Genomic DNA, 17878 nt, shown 5'->3' with positions numbered 1-17878 from the left:
CATTTCTGGAGAAAAACTCTGAAACTATTTAACTTAGGAAGTCCAGGGTGCCCAAAATTTTTGAAATTTTTCCAAAAGGGCAAAACCGTTGGCCCTTTTGTTTTAGTGAAATATAACTCAAACAAATAGGGATTAATAACGTGTATGTGGTCATAAGTTATGTTTCTATCATCTTTATTGACAGGAACCAAAGGTCATATGTACTGCAAGGGCTTTTACAACCTGCGTCATCACTAAGCAAATTCTAATTCAATACTTAACTAATAACGTGACGGATTAATAATTCACTTAACATTTTTGATGATCATCCTTAAGACGCCAACCGTCAAGCTGTTTAAAAACCGTTAGGAAATTCACAATTCTTGTGAAGAGTGCTCAGACTTTGCGGTTTGCTTTCAGTTAACGGAAAGGAGAAGGTGAACTGTCGAGTACGGGAAACCCGCTGTCAGAACTGGGAGGAACTTGTTCAAGAGGTTGTAAATCTAAAAAAAAAAACACCGGCTCAAAGTCCAGCCCAGGCATGTTACCGTACCTCACAGTGTAGTGCGCTACTTGATACGTTTTTTTTGGTGTTTAGAATCTCAACTTCTTCAAATGTTCTAGTAGTTTTCCTGTGTTCACCTCCTCCATCTACATACTGCTGACACAAAGTTGACTTATCACTCCATGTGTGAAACATCAGGACAAAGTGCAGCCAAGCTCACATCATCTGTTAGTGCCATTATGGTAATGATGGAATGAGCTACTTTGTGTATGTGTGTTCTTACTTAACCTATGGCCACTTCGTTGTAAGGAAGAGTTGGCAGTGGTAGTGTAGGTTTCCCTCCATATTTCCCACCAGGCAGCAGCTGTACTAACATGTGGCAGTGGGCACTGCTCCCCATCTGCCTGGCTCTCTTTAGCACCGTGGGCATTTGGACTGTGTGAGTATTGAGCTTCCTCCTTTTATTAACACTTTATTGCTGTTTTTAATAGAGTTTTGGAAGTGATCTTTATTGAGAACTCTTCTTTTCTGTGTGTAACTTAACGGGGATACGTCCACATCAAACAGAGCAGCATTTACTACTTCAATAAAGCACAGTAAGACAGTTATAATGGGTCCGTAGTACTATTACAAGGCTGTTTACTGCAACATCCACCTCCTGCTGGAGCACTGGGAAAAAAAGAAGGGAGCAAAAACTGCAAAACAATTTTTTAAAAACTTGTTTATATTATTTATTTATTTATACGCTTTAGAATACAGCCTGCAAATTACAGTGAAAATATTTTAGGTTATCAATGAAGTACTTACCTACCAGAAGGTAGAGGGGAAGAAGTGCAGGGAATAAGCGTGGAACAAATGTGCATTCAGGAGCAATAAATTACACTGTAAAATATGCCACTATTTATTTAAATTCACAGTGGGTAGCATGACCATGTTACAGTTTACAATGAAATTGGAAAATAAATGAATCAAAGGTTGTTTTCTTCCCCGTTAGGTTTGCTGTAGCTGTATCAAATGGATCAGTCAACCTCACAGAAGGAGTCCCTTTCATCAGGTCGGTGTGATTCCACGGAGAGACGGCGAGGAATAAATAGAGTAGTTAAAGCCGCAGTCGGTAACTTTGAGCAAATATGATAAATATTTATAAAACGCTCACTATATCCTGATAGTAGTGCATGAGACCGGTGGGCAGTGCTTGGTTTTGGCTCAACTGTTTTCAACATGCGGCGTCACAATTTCATCTCATTTTACAGCTAAACAGTACACTAAAAGAGGTTTCATTTCAACATTTGAGGTGAGAAATAGGCATTACAGTAACAGAGTGATTCATATTTCATCAGCTAGTCTAGTCAGTCTAGTTTGACCGTTAAAAAGGAGTTCACATGTTTCGCAAGCAGTGATTGACAGCTGCTGTAGAGACTAGTCAGCTCTGATTGGTTGTTTTCACATGAGGACACAGAGGAACATGATTTCTTTCAGATTACTGTCAGGATATTGTGACAGTTTTATAAAAAATAATGTTTCATCATATTTGCTCAAAGTTACCGACCGCAGCTTTAAAATGATACAGCGAAATCATCATGTGAACAACTTAATGTTGAATGATAATGATTCTGTTCTCTCGTCCTTCCCTTTAGTCAGTGCGGCACTTACAACCCCCAGAGCTGTCTCTTCTCCCAGATCTGCAACATCTGCGCTGTTTTATGTAATGATGATATATTTATGATATTCTTGGTAGCAGGAAATGTTCTGTCCATCATATGATTTGCTTTAGTCTTGCTGAACCTGCTCCAAAATTAATTTACTATTGATCAGAGCTGTGGTTGTGAAGTCTGCTTTTGAAGTCTTGGACATGTGCCTGTTTTTATTGACATGATCAGAATTAACAATTGTGAATTGTCAACTTCTCGACCATCTTCACCCTCTTCTTCTCTCTGTGTGTGTGTCTGTCAGCCTTGTGGATTGTGGTGATCCGTTTCCAGCAGGTTAGGGACTATGGTTACCAAGGAAAAGCCAACATAGCCAGCATTGTTTTGGGATTCATCTCCGCTGCAGGAATCTCCATCCTTGGCAACTTCCAGGTGACAGTTTACAAAAAGAAATAAATAATAATAGATTATCTTTCTCTAACCCATAATAACCCCTCTGTGCTCTCTCCTTCCTCTGCCTTCGCCCACTCAGCAATCGGCCTTAAAGAGTGTTCACCTGTTGGGAGCGTTCCTGGCTTTCTTCGTGGGTCTGGCCTACTTCTGGGTACAGCTGTTTCTAACCTACACCGCTAAGCCGGATCAGGACCGATGCTGGGTCGGGCCTGCCAGGGCCACCGGCTGCACCCTTTGTACCATCCTGGTCATCGTTAGTATCCTTCCTATAGTCGTATGCATTAAGAAAAAACATCTTTGGTGAATATAAAATCCAAGCTAAGTTGATTCTTGTGTGTCGTCGTGAAGAATATTAAGATTATTAGGAATACAAAGATTATCTTTGTTACAATTTAAAAAGAAATGTGTGCTTATTGTTGCAACCACAGTTGTGATTCACAGCTATTCATTAATCAGTTACTTATTCAGCTAACTACTTAAACCATCTATCCATTACTGTTAGCTATCTATTTCAATCTTTTTCCGCTACTTAAAAAACATCTACCCCAGGAGTCAGCAACCTTTTTGTATATGAAGTGCCATTTTTAAATTTTCTTGTTAATCAGTGTGCTGTATCAACTTTAAAGTTATCATTAAGTTTAAAAAAATTTAAATCTCCAACAAATCTGTAATTTTATTCCATCCATATAGGATATCACTCCATAAAGGATAGGATATATCAATTATTGTAATTATGTACGAGAGCACTATTCAAGTAGACTGCCATCCTAATGAATGCGTCCACATCTGAGTTGAAATCATTAACCCGACCAACCTTCCACCTATGTGGTTCATCAGCAATAAACTTGCAGAACAAACAAATGAACTAGCCAGTCAGAGGCAGAGTGGGGCGAGTCTTTGTGTAATGCGCGTGGGGGAAAAACTCAATCAAACTACCATAAATACCGGGCTGCGCAGCTGCAGATGGCTGTGAAAGAGGTGATTCGGCATGCGGATGAGATGGCACTTCAACATTTCTAAAAAAAACTCTCTTATTGCCGGTATGCCATTGATTAAGCTTCCATGTGCCATTGGTGGCATGCGTACCCAAAGGTGCCTACCCCTGATCTACCCTATCCATTAAGGGCCTTTCACACAGAACGTGGTTTTGAGCTGCACTCACCGCTGCACATCACGGTGTCAAGTTCAACCAAAAAGCAGTGAAAAGCCGCCGTGACGCCGCACAAGAATTGCAAGTAATGGTTTTCAGAGCGCAGTGGTGCTGTTGTCGCATTCTGTGTGAAAGGCCCTTTACAGTTATCTATATTTTGACTTTTATCCGCTACTTTTAGCTATATTTGCCATTTATACGTTATTCTTAACTAACTGTGTCAACTGTGTCCATTACTTTTAGCTCACTCTGCTCACTTGCTAACTAGTTTTCACGCACTCTGAACACGTGGTGGTATTCAGGCGTTCTAAATCAAATCGTTACTTCAAAATTGTTCAAATTAGTTTAGCTACACAATCTTTCCACATACACACTGTAAACTGTAGAAGTATACTTTATATGATAAAGTCAATTTCTTAAAATCTCTTAAAAACATGTAATAGCTGTATTTATTCGTTTAGAAAAATAAATGACAGCTTCAACTCATGTTGAATGGCAGTGTACATGTCTAAAGTGTGAGATGGGCTCTATTTAGAAAGGCCCCTCACATTGTTTGCGACCACAAAACAGAACAGGAAACTACAAACAGAGAGGTACAAGAGGAAGGGGCTAAGAATACAAACTACATCTCATGGTCACACAAATTTAACATGCACCCAAGAGCAGATTTTGTCGATGAACCAAAATGTTCTGATTTACTATTTGATTTATCGTGACGTCTATTTCTTTAGCGTTACGCTCCTTGACAGCTCTCCCCTCCTTCAGTGGCTGTTCTCCACAAGACAGGCTTTCTCTCTGGGGCTGCTGTGTGTGAATGGGGCTTGGTCATGATGTTCTTCTACCTCTTTGGCCTCTTTGCAGCTGAGTTCAGACACATCGACTTCCACCACCTCACTGTACAGAAAACAGAAACTGAACAGAAACAGAAACAGAAACCGGATGTTGGGATTGACATTAGCCCTGCCTCACTAGAAACCAATGGTTGTGCCACAAATGCAGATAGCTGAAATCACACACGTACAATTACGTACAAGTGCATGTGGTTCAAAAACGACAATTGTCTTGTGCTGTACCTACAGTTTTTCTTTAATGTAGTCCCAATACCCATGCACTATTTCATAATGTAAACATTTGATCTGATATTACTATACTGTATATTATATTTTTGTATTTTGCCATTTTGAAAGCTGCAATAATAGCAGATTTAGCTGTATATTTGAGTCTTTTAACAAAATCTGTATTTGAACCTGTACATTTTTATCTCTTACTTCGTCTCAAGTGTTTATAAGATCTACTACCTTTTTGTGCCATCCTGTCATCCCATGATCATCATATAAACATAAGGATAGTAAAGAACACTGTATCTTTGTATTTATTTAAAAGTGCAGTGTGTAGTATCTGGCGTCATCTAGTGGTGAGGTTGCAGATTGCAACCAACTGAAACTTCTCCCATGTGCCAGGTGCGTAGGAGAACTACAGTGGCGATGCGAAAATCCTATCTAGAGCCAGTGTTTGGTTTGTCCGTTCCGGGCTACTGTAGAAACATGGCGGCCAGCTCCATGAAAAGGACCAATGTAGATAAGGGCTGATTCTGAAGTAATGAAAACACAACAATTTGTATTTTCAGGTGATTGTACACTAAAGCAAAAATACTTATTAAAGGTTATATTGATAACATTTTTATGTACATGAATATTTTTTTTCCTTTTAAATGATACATCCATAGAGCAGTTAGAAAGGTGCCAAATAAAAGTATGGCTTTTCCTCAAAAAGATTATTATGACTGTGAATTAATCATTTAAAAAATGTTGACGGGTCCTTAATGAATGTTTTGTTTATATGTGTGGAAGATATCTGACGTTTTGTTCCAACTTCTAACAAGGCTTGTTAGCAAATAGTGTAACGACGATGGAAAAAACGTATACTGGTGTTTCCTTCAGGTTGTTCAAAGTTATCTATTGTACCTTTAATATTATATTCCATTAATGCCAATAGATCCCCATAAATGTTACACGCTGTTCCTTTAAAATGATAATCTGACTGTTGTTTTTACAATGAACTGATAAATCATTTGCCCGATTAAAAAGTCAAAACAATAGTAAGAAAATACTCATCATAATATTCATAAAATGGATTGTTTTGTTCGACCCCAAGACATTTAGTTTTCTCACATTAGACCAAAAAACCCCCCAGAAAATGATTCAAAATAGTTGCTGATTGTTTTGACTAATTGTTTGAGCTCAAGAAATAGTGGAAGCTGCATGTAATTGGACTGAGTTTATAAAACTCGTCTTGGCCTATATCGCAATAAATGTATACTAACACATGGTGGCACCATTCAACCATCATTCACTCTGCACACACAGTGTATTAACATCTATTCAATAATCACCCTTCAAATGGAACTATATATATATATGAACAATTTATCCACAGATCCATCACTCATGCATATACTGTTATGTGATTTTTCCCCCTCAATAACCCCCCTCATGCCTCCCTCAGCATTCATACTCTATAACATATTCTCCATCTTTCGAATGAGACATGATTAGTGCATAGAATACCAGGAAAACCTTTTCTTCGTCACTCTCCACCTGTCAGCTGGGTAATACAATAGAGGAAGGGGAATAGAAAAGGAGGATGGAGGTATGCAGGAAAGGGTTTGTTAGCAAGAGAGGAAAAAAAAAGTTTCCTTATGACATAATGAGAACTGTAACCCACTGTTTGATACATTTAAGCTTTTATTTTGAAGGACCTTGCAAAAGTTACCAACCAAAGCTCTGTAATACTAATCAAAAATGCAAGTTAGTCACATCCTCAGTAACAGCTCTGACCAGCGGGGGCGCTGTAGAGCGATGCTGGCTGACGATCATCCTCCCTGATGGGAAAATCGAGCTGTGGCGCTACGCCAGCATGTTTTTGGAAGATGCCTCTAGTTTAGACAGAGGTTCTACATTCAGCACAATTTGTCATGGGTATTTGAGATGGGCAAAACAATGGAGCTCTCACAGCCACGCCGATAGTGGGAGAGGTCCTTCTCTTGGCTCCGGCACTCAAACTATTTCTCTCATCCAACTTGTGTTTATTTAAACACAATTGTCCTGGGGTCTGTTGGCACTGTCTGTCTTATGTCATACTCAAATTTTTATCTTTTTATTGATGTTATTAACAAAAAATCATTGGGAGCAATGAGCTTGAGCTGGGAATACTGGGCCCCCAGTGTCCTGCTATGTCCCGGCAGCATTCTTTCACATACTCCATGCTGTGTGATCACCAGAGGGGGGCTTTGACGAGCGGGCACAGGGATCAGACGGACGGCTCGGAATTCTATGGGAATTTCTCGAGTGCTGCTGGTTACCAGCGTTCCTGCTGCAGACAGCATGCAGGTTTTCTATATACACTTGTGGTTAAACAATGCTGCCTCGGGTCTCTGATAAAACTTGTTTTCTGCAGCTGATTTGGGTTGCTCTTGTGACGCCTGACTCCAAAATGCAGATGTAAATTTGGGGAAAAAGTTGAGAGAACTTGTCCTACTTGAAGGATCTGACACACGGGTTCACCTCAGATTTTTTAAAGTGCAATCTATCTTGGCGAGGTCTGCTGATATGACAGTATGTTCTTGAATTATACAGCAGCTCATACGGAGGAATTCAGAGAGAAAGCGTTGGCGCCCAGAACACCCTTAGCCCTGCTGTTTTCATTAGTGAGTATAAAAGGCGTCTGATAAAGTAGTCAAACTCATAAAATCACCTGTAGCGACGTGCAAAGGCTGGGAGGCCCTTTGATGTAAATGTCAGAAAAAAGGCCTGTATTGTAGTGTAGGAGAACGTGGTTTACAGAACGCGACGCCCGCCTTGTTGCTTTTGACTTTGATTCAAGAAAGAGGTGCATGCTTTCTAGGCCCGTACTGTAATCTCTCCCAACACCTGCTCGTGCTCGAGTCTCTCTTATCCCCTCAACAGCTCGCCACCAGAAACAATAGCAGTGCCTTCCTATCACGCGGCGGAGCAGTCGCCTCCGAGTTCGCTATCAGACATCGCCGCTCGGCTGTCTCTGAAACGGTCCGTCGGCTCTTATCGTCGGAGAGCCAAATCCTGTGCATTCCATCTCGAAAGGCCACTTTATCTGCAAGACAGCTGGATCTGCCAGACTTGGAGGTTTAAGAGAGGAACATGGAGTTAAGTGTTGGAGGGGGGGAATGGTTGGCGACAGGGTGAAAATGACAGAGACCGAAAGAGAGATGGGATTGTCCAGAAGTGAGAAAGCTAGATCGAAGGACAGATATAGAGACAGGCAAGAGAAAGATGGACTGAGTGATAGAGACAGAAAAGAGAGAAGAGTGGGCACCAGCAGCCGTGATCTCACCCTCCTCTTCCTCTCCTTTGGCAGCGGCTTCCAGAAAGCTGCCCTTTCGCTGAAAAATGCCAAGCGCACCGCATTCCACCGGCCACACAAAGGCCCTCCCTCGTCTCAGCTGCACGGGCACAATCAGACAAGGGATAATTATATAATTAGGCTGGCTGGTGCAGACAGGGACCCTCAGATGGTGTGTTGGTGTGCCATATTTATGTTTTCAGACAATGAAGAGAGCCTGGGCTTATCAGAGGAGGCAGCAGAGAGTGTGTGGGGGGGCTCCAGCTGTGGCACTTAGGAACAGATTGTCATGATAGAGAAGAACGGGTCGATAGAACGACCTTCAGCATGCGGACCGGACCGAGATCAGGGACGGTATTGTGGCCGAGCCGTGGCGTGTGTGTGTTGGGATCTTGTGATATGTGAGGAGGTGGGGACTTTTGGGGCTCCGACAACCAGACAGGAGGTGACATAGAAGACCACATTAAATGGATGGCACAGTGTTGGATGTTATTTAACATTATTAATTGTATAAAATTGGATATTGCCACGCAAAAGTGTATAATAAACCCACCTGTCCACTAAAGGGTAGTCTAATATTACATGCCTGTATAAAGGTGAAGTACCGGCAGAGGGCAACAAAACCACTTAGTTAGGTTTAGGAAAAACGTCATGGTTGGCCTTAAAGAACTACGTAAACTAAGTACGATACGTACGGAAAATACGTAACATAAGTACGGAAAACACGTCGCAAACGTAACTTACAAAACAAAACAGCAATCTCGAACACCAGTCTCCTGGTTGAAAGTCCTGTGTTTGTTGGACCTCCTTTTTTAAGACATAGAAAAATCTTCAGAAATCACTAGTGGGGTATTTATTGATGTGTTTTATGTCGTAGAACCAAACCCTAAAATCTCTCAAGCTTGCATTAACCACAGACCTTATTTCAGGCTTTTATCTAAAAACCCATTAAAAAAAAACATTGACTTCCAGACGAGGGAATCGGAAGTGCTAAAATGCTAACTCATTTCCGGGTTTGAGGACTCATTCCTGTAGCACTCTATTATCGTGTCATTCATATGCCTTTTTCATGCAAATGGGCTGAACTGTCAGTGTTTGTCAGTTTGAATTGCATTTGTATTACCACCATCTGAGTGGCCACGCTGAACATTTAAACCTTCTTTTCTTTTCTTTTACTACTGCTTATGCTTGCTTGTGAGTTTTTGTGTGAATAGTTTTGTGTTCTTTGTTCGTTTATTTGTTGGGGAGGGCTCTGAATAAGGCTTACAGAAGAAACTAAAACTTTTAGCTTTTTTTGCAGTTTTTATCCATTTAGCTATACTTACTTTATCTGTTTATCCATTGGTCACTCTATTTTAACAATTGATCCTTTACTAGCTAACTGTTTAGACTTCTCTGCTCGCTTGCTAACTAGTTTTCATGCACTTTGAACATGTGGTGGTGTTCAGGTGTTACAACCGACTCGATACGGATATATTTTAAAAAAAGTTGTAATATTATTTCTAATCAGCTCAGCTGCTCCCCAATCTTTCCATGAAGTAGTACCCCCGGTTGGGGAATCGCTGCACTAAATGAGCAGTATAGGATTGCCAAACAGACCACCTCTTCCCTCTTTGTCGAGGCAGGATCCACGCTCCCAGACGAGAATTGAGCCAGTGTCCCGCTCACTTGGCCACCGCCCAACAATCTCCCCTCGCACCGTGGCCTTGGCTTTGGGTGTGTCTCCACTCGCACGGGACAGCACAGAATAGACTATTGTTGATCGCACAAGACAGCGAGCCAGGGGAAGAAGGAGGGGGGTGGTGGGGAGGGGAGATGGTTGGGGGAGAAATTAGCTTTTAACGAGCGAGCGAAAAGCACATGGACAATGAAGCATGGCTCCCCTCCCACTTACATGTGTGTGCACTGATGCAAGAGCCACTGGACATGTATTCACACAACACACACACACACACACACACACACACACACTCCGTAGTCTTGCTTCCTTCGGTCTTTATGCATGTAGTATTTTATTTGATCAACATTGTGCACCAGTCGTTCATGGCAACCACCAGGCATCTGATATGTCAAAAAGCATCAGGTCCAGAAGCTAACAAAAGCCATGCATGATCATAATGATGTATATCAAGAGTCACCCAACAATACACAAACATCCAGTTTAGAGACAAACTTGGGAAATACGCTTATTCACTTTCTTGCAGACGGGTACATGAGAAGATCGATTTCATATCATTACCATAAATATGAAGCTACAGTAGCCTGTTAGCTTACTGTAGCACAAAAACTGGGTGTAACAGCTAGCCTGGCACAAATCCCCCCAAAACACCTTAAACAGAATGTAGAATTTAGGGGATCCATTGGCAGAAATGGAATATAATATTAATAAGTATGTTTAATTAGTGTATAATCACCTGAAAATAAGAATTGTTGTGTTTTCGTTACCTTAGAATATATCTACATTCAGAGCGGGTCCTCTTCAGGGAGCCGGCTGCCCTGTTTCTACAGTAGCCCAGAACAGACAAAACCAAATACTGTCTCCAGATAGGGCCAGTCACGGTTTCGCGTCGGCCACCGTAGTTCTCCGACACACTTGGCACACGGGAGAAGCTTCAGTTGGTTGCAATCTGCAACCACACCACTAAGCCACCAGATCCTACACACTGCACCTTTAAGCCATCCTTGTAGTGCTGTCATACATCTCAAACTGCATGTATGTTAATCCATTCTTCCACTGTTCTTTTAATGGACAACAATGGAAATAGACTTTCATACAGGTTCAATAATGTGAAGGGGTGGTGAAAGCTTTCTCAAATTAGTTTGGCAGTGTCTATAGAAATATTATCATCGAGGACGGAAGCATTATGAAGAATCCATAGGTGGCCAGTAATGGCATTGTGTTCCTTACATCTTGTATAACCATATGAAGCACAAGACGTCATTATACTAAATGACGCCATTGGTTGGTTGACCATACCATTGCTGATGTATGTAATGTAGAGATTTTATAGATTTTACTGGTGCAAAACCAAATTTCTAAAATAAGGGCTGCAAAACCTTAGTTAATATCCCCCTCATATTTATTCAGAAACTGATATTGATGCACCTATTATGCTTTTGTGCTCTTTCCCTTTCCTTTAGTGTGTTGTATAGTTTTTTCTGCACGTGAAAGGTCTGCAAAGTTATAAAGCCCGAAGTCCATGCAAAAAACACTGCTCCTGAACTGCCTGAAATGCCTTGCTTGAAGTCCTGCCTTTTCTTCTGTAACGTGGTGATGTCACCAAGTAACACATGTGCATAATACTTGCCTAGTGGCTAGTTTGGCACGCCCTCAAACAAATCTAGTAAGAGCGGAGCTGGAGCAGACTCCAAAGAGTTTGGTTTGGTTAACCAATCACAACAGAGTGGGCCAGCTGACCAATCAGAGATGGACATTTCTGACCGAGGGTGAAAAGAGGTGCTGCAGCACAGCTGGAATGAGAAAAGTAAAGTGTTTTTTGAACATTAAAGCATGTAAACATGTTCTAGTAGAAACCAAAAATACAAGTATGAACCTGAAAATAAGCACAATAAGTCCTCTTTAAATGAACAATGTGGGTGGGTAGCCAGTTAACTTTAAATATCCTTACCTAATTTACATTAGGGACCATTTTCAAAGCGCAGCATAGATTTTTAGATAGATTTGTAGCTTCTGGGCAACCATCCATTTTCTAGAGGGTAGAAAATCAATCTGAAACGCATGGTGGGCTTTGGAAAAGTAATGTGAACCATTGTAGTTAATGAGCTGAAACATGCACCATTATATGGTACATTCCATTTACTATACATTTGCATTTTCTCCGTGTATCGTGCATGATCATAACACAAGAGGATAAACGCCTTGATTTTTTCTGTCTGACACACACACACACACACACACACACACACACACACACACACATAAGAAACCGTAAAGAATTTCTTTGTCTCACATAACCGCAGACGACTGTTTGCCTGAAACATCAGCAAACAGTCATTAGCACTTACGAGGCTCCGATTGTCTGCCTCTTTGGTGAGATTACTGCTTTTGAACACATGGAAAAAGCAGATCTTCATATGGTAGAAAGTATCACTCTCACGGCAACAAAAACAACCCTCTTCAATTACAGATTCTCATCCAGCTCGGAGAAGATATTCACATGTAATAACCCCGTGCTGCCGAACTATATTTGGGCTTTAGACATTTTTTGAGATGGTGAGAAACTACTGTCTGAGGAGGAATGGCTGCCATTTTCAAGACTTTCTGTTTTTAATGCATGCTGTTTTTAGATGTTGGCAGCAATATCTTAAGCTTTGTTTGTCCCCGGAGGTTTGCATCGCTTCTTGAGCTATGCTCAATATTTTCCAGAGAAAAAAAAATAATTGGACAGAGGTCAGGTTTATTGGCATGACACATGAATTAAAAATAAAATAAAAACTGTCTTTTCATGGCATGTCGTGTTCATTTGACTGCCAACAATAAAAAGTACAAGAGAGAATCCATGATTTGTGTTCAGTTTAACCATTAATGATATGATATAAGATGACTAAATTGACAAATTAGTCACTTTGTATGACAGTGATCTGAGCCACAAATGTCCAGTTGCCCACTCACCACACCAGTTTAACAAAGCCAGACTCACACAATAACTGTGACGTAATCAATAGGTCAGCATCAAGGTCAGGTCAGAGAGGGGGTGAGAAGGTCAAGGTCATTCTCTAATTGTCCAAATTCCCACTCTCCATGCTAACCTTTAGCGTGATGCCAGAGCCATTTTCCCCTCTCTAATGTCTCAACCGTTTTTTGTCTCGTTGGAAGACTTCCGAGCGGGCAGAGGGGTATGTAGCTGGTGTGTGTCCCGACAGAAAATACATTCAGGGATTATGTAAGGGCTGTGACATTTTGGAGTGGGCTGTGACCTGCTCTGCTCCTCCGCTGCTTTGAGGATCAGTCAGACGTTCGCTCAGACGGACCCCCGAGGTCGGCGCCACTTGTGGGCTGAATTGATGTCTTGATGCAGCATCAGTGGTTACAGTAGAAAGGCCCGTCACAGGCTCATTCTATGTAAGACAACAAAGACGTCATTATCAATGCCATACAGTACCTAATATGTCAAATTTCAATGCATCCTTATTCATCCCCGATGAAGCTTAAAGTCGTACTCCACTCCAAAATGTGTTACTTTGCTGGTTTCGCCATCACTGTGCAGAATGATGTTTGTGCGGAGTTTTGATACTAGAAGGCTGTTTTCACACTCAATCTACTAAAGGTGGAAAGTTTCTCAGTGCTCAACTTAAACCTTAGTTTAAGACTTTGTGACATCACAACTAGACTGGGACTTATTGTAGCAACTGAACTTTTTTGGTGAAGAAATTATATGAGACACAAATATTATGACATTTTTCTCTTAAAGGTGCAGTGTGGAGGATCTGGCGGCATCTAGCCATGAGGTTGCAGAATGCAACCGTGGACTGTATATAAAGATGGATGACGTGTCTCCACTTCCTCCCTCTGCACAGAAGTGAAGCCGAAATATCCTGGATGCGGGAGCTGCCATCCTGAGATTTTGACATCATTCGGAGCCAGAGTCTGTGCAGTAGCGATCGGGCGTTGTAGCTGCGGTATCCAAGTCCCGCCCGAACCAATCACGAGCCAAGCACGGCCGCAGCTAACACTTTAACGTACATCAGCGTGATAAGAGCTAAGTAAAATGACAAAAATCATCTTTGGGAAAAATTTATTTGACGTACTTTGACTTTGACTTTTTAGTTTGTCCCTTGTCACATCTGCTAACATGATGGGGGCGGGCTTTATGACCTATACTGCAGCCAGCCACCAGGGGGCGATCCACATACACATTACTTTAAGCCTGACAAGATGGATTTTCGTGTGATATGTGATCCCGTGATTCTCGCGTGATCTAGTCTCATCGTGAGAATCCAGCTGCCGTGCAGGGTTAGCTCTACATACTCTTATACAGAGAAAAATATTTATTCTGGTCCCTCCTGTTCTCTAACAAAATTATATGTCTACGTTCTTGTTAGCGTAACATTTTCACTGTAGACTAACAAGAAGTTGTCCGTTATTTTTGCTGTATTTCGAAGGTGCTCAGAGTCTCAAAGTGCAGCTTTAAAGTATACTTTAATCTGACTGATTTGTTCAAAATTTGTTAGTTAGTCCCTGCATATTGTTTTAAAGCCTCTGAACACCCACACAGGTGTTTTCAGTTAATCTGGCTGATTAGATCTCTGCTCAGGAGCTTAAATGACATGTCTCCTGTTAACTTTGTTGAACCTGTTAATGCGGGACAAATTACACCATTATCATTCTTATTGCTAGATGAAGATTTGTGACCTGATAAATTCCCATCAAAGCTTTGGCCACCTTCAACCTGAGCAGAGGTCTAATCAGACCAGAACAACTGAAAACACCTGAAAACCTTTGACACATTCAGCAAACCAAAGAGCGCTCTTCTATTTCGTCAAGTAAATTCACTATCATAATAGCAGCTATTAGTCTGTTGTGTGGATACAAGCAGATGTGCTTTAAATTGGCACCTCACCAGAGGTCTCAGATGAACCTGAAGTCCGATCCGAGGCTGGGCCGGGCCATGGGAAACTTGACGTCAAAGCAGTTCACCCTCCAAAGTAAGTAACCTTTTTTCCCCCCTTCTCCTCGCTGGTCTGGCCTGCATTTTCATATTTCACTGGTATTTCCGGATGGCTCCCACATTTGCAAAATAAAGGCCATCAGAGTAATCATTATAATGTTGGAACAATAATAACTGGGGGAACTGAATGAAAGCTTGGAGAGGCTTGTTGACCTTTCAGAGCTAAACTGGTCCTGGCTTCTGTCTGTGCACTGCTGAGCCCATTGTGTTCCCAGACCTTATCATTGTGTTGCAGTTTCCTCTCCCTGGTGCGTGTGCGCACATGTGCATGCGAGTGTACGAGTTGATGCGCGTGCGAGGGGTCCTGTCCTTGTGTATAAATGTGTGTCTTTTAGTGAACTGGGCCGGCGTACAACAAAGGTACAGGGTCTTGAAGAGTGATACATGCTGTTTCACACTTACTGGACTCCTCTTTCTCTCTCTCTCACACACACACGCACACACACACACTGCTGCTGTTTTCAATGACTGAATCAAAAATTTAAATGTTTCTCTCCTGAAATCACCTGTTGCCACCATGCGGTGACGTCATTTAACGCTAAAGACAGATCCAACAGTGTGAAATGGAGCAGCATGACATGTGCCTTTTTAACCCATTTGTGCCCAAAAACTATATTTCGTATGATAAGGAAAAATGCCACAATATTTGTTCTGGTTGATCAAAAATCCTGAAATATAGTCGGGACATACTTTGGGTAATTATCTAACGGTATAACTTTAAAATTATTAAATCACATGAACATTTTTATATTTTAATAGTTAAAGTCAAAATGTTTTGAAAAATTAGGAAAAACGCTAATTTTGTTTATTAAATTTTTTCCCTATGATTTTTTTTTTTACACATGTGTATGTGTGCATATATTTGATATTCAACTTGTCATGAGTTCATAAATACCAAATACTTGATTGTGCTTTCTTGTAGTTTCTGGTATATAGCCATTTTCTTATCATATATTTTCTTATCTTATCCTAAAATATAATGCAAAAGCAGTAGTCCCATGTGTCCAAATACCAGATATAGTATGATAAGAAAACTCACTTGTCAGCCAAACGGTTTGACTGATTTTGAAAATGTTTTCACATTCGTGCTTAGGCAAGCCCAGAGAACACTACAACCAAAGGAAATTCAAAATTTAAGTTGCGGACATAAAGGGTTCATTTTTTTTTTTTTAACAGCCTACATGCTGCATTAAAAATTACTGGAAAAAAGGAAACCTTGAAATTGAATTATTACGAGGAGTGTTGTTAATATCCATTTAGATTTATGATGAAGAAATTAAACTATAACACATTTCACAAATGATTGTATTAATGCCAGGGCTGTTCCATGTGCCATTGGTACCAACCATGTCATGTCTCGCTTGTCGCGAAGGGGGTTAAACAACGCTCCGAACTTACCCCCAGTTTTGGAGAGGAAAAACTGTCATGGCCATCAGGTGTCCCATGACCTCTGACCTCAAGATATGTGAATGAAAATGGGTTCTATAGGTACCCACGAGTCTCCCCTTTACAGACATGCCCACTTTATGATAATCACATGCAGTTTGGGGCAAGTCATAGTCAAGTCTGTTGCCTGTTGGGCTTGAGTTTGTCATGTTATGATTTGAGCATATTTTTTATGTTAAATGTAGTACCTTACTTACTTTAAGGTACATTTTGAACAGATAAAAAATGTGCGATTAATTTTTGATTAATCACGATTAACTACGGACAATCAAGCGATTCATTGCGATTAAATATTTGAACCTATTGACGGCCCTAATTAATGCAAAAGAATGCAACCACATTACAGAGGAGAATGAATGAATATGATCTCACAGATGTGTCAGCAGTAACGTATGTGCACAGACGGAGCAAGCGGACGTCATAGTGAGATCCGACAGTAAGAATTTTCTTCCCTCTGCATCACATCTCAATCAATGCTCTTGCTAAATCCCGCTGACTTTTAACAGTGAGGCTCATTCATAAAAGTTAATAGCTGATGATGGCTGCAGTTATCAAAGTATTACTACAACTCAGGAATGAGTGACACATTCTGCTTTCACCAGTCTGTCCCGTAAGAAAGAAAGAAAGAACCACTGCCTCCACCTGTTTCCACCCCTCCTCCTCCTCTTCCTCCTCCTCCTCCTCGCCGACCTTCTCCACTGACTGGTGTAGGAGCGAGACGTCCTATGATGTCACGGTCAGCTCTGTTCTCCCAGACAATACACCCACACCTCCGGGGCTTCCCCTGCCCCGGCAACAGGGGGAGCTGTTGTGTCCTGGTGGTATGTGTGCTATGACTCATCGCCTCCTTTCTCCCACGCAGGACACACACGCAGTCGTTCACACACACACACACATACATACTTAAACAGCCGTACACAGCTGCTGTTAGCTCCATAGTGATACACACATACACAAACACACGGTGCATCATTGGGTATACAGTGCATGGACAAAAAGGACAGGGGCTGCATGTAGGATGTGGGGGCGGACCGATGGAGATGTTGCCAGGGGCAACTGATATCCCAACACAGTTCTGACCCCGGTAACGCCTGTGGCTTAGTGAATCAATGGTAGTATTGATACACATGGAGAGAGTGAGACAACAGAGGAGAGAAACCAGAGAAGGACAGTGTGTGTGTGTGTGTGTGTGTGTGTGCGTGTGTGTGTGTGTGTTAGATTAGTTGCTGAGTCTGAATGCTTTATGTATTGCTGAGTTTACACGTGTTTGTGTACTTTTATTGTTTTCACCGAAATGCTGAGACTCAGAGCCCTGTATGATGTGTGTGCATTTATGTGTGTGTGTGTGTGTGTGTTTGTGTTTGTCCCACATGCCCCCCGTATGTATTCTCTAACCTTGTGAGGACATGTGTGTGAGTGTCTATGGGACAAACACGTGTCAGTGTAGTGAACTAAATAACTCAATCCAGCCAGGATTACATGCATTTTAGACAGGAGTATAAACCAGAGTTATATCATGAAAGGCATAACAATATTTGATTTTCACAACAGCTATTAAGGAAAGCTTTGTGCTTTATCTTGTTTATAGAGCGGTGCAGGGATGACATATTTTTGTTGGCCAACCAGAAAG

The 17878-nt window shown here is 41.4% G+C and overlaps 1 protein-coding gene across 1 annotated transcript; it reads left to right on the top strand.

Annotated features, from left to right (window-relative positions):
- The first annotated feature begins 704 nt into the window (after positions 1 to 704).
- tmem150b (transmembrane protein 150B) lies at positions 705 to 5262 on the top strand. Its single transcript, XM_037791316.1, has 6 exons — positions 705 to 923; positions 1479 to 1538; positions 2122 to 2189; positions 2438 to 2565; positions 2666 to 2843; positions 4502 to 5262. Exons 1-6 carry the CDS (start codon positions 859 to 861, stop codon positions 4741 to 4743), a joined length of 741 nt encoding a protein of 246 aa, XP_037647244.1. The 5' UTR covers positions 705 to 858; the 3' UTR covers positions 4744 to 5262.
- The last annotated feature ends 12616 nt before the right edge of the window (positions 5263 to 17878 follow it).

The sequence above is a fragment of the Sebastes umbrosus genome, chromosome 14 (assembly GCF_015220745.1).
Source record: "Sebastes umbrosus isolate fSebUmb1 chromosome 14, fSebUmb1.pri, whole genome shotgun sequence".
Lineage (NCBI taxonomy): Eukaryota > Metazoa > Chordata > Actinopteri > Perciformes > Sebastidae > Sebastes > Sebastes umbrosus.
This window is presented reverse-complemented; position numbering and strand designations above follow the sequence as displayed.

Coding starts and splice junctions, on each gene's coding strand:
- tmem150b (XM_037791316.1), top strand. CDS start 859: ATGTGGCAGTGGGCACTGCTCCCCATCTGCCTGGCTCTCTTTAGCACC. Junction 924..1,478: donor ACCGTGGGCATTTGGACTGT/GTGAGTATTGAG, acceptor CTTCCCCGTTAG/GTTTGCTGTAGCTGTATCAA. Junction 2,844..4,501: donor TACCATCCTGGTCATCGTTA/GTATCCTTCCTA, acceptor CCCCTCCTTCAG/TGGCTGTTCTCCACAAGACA.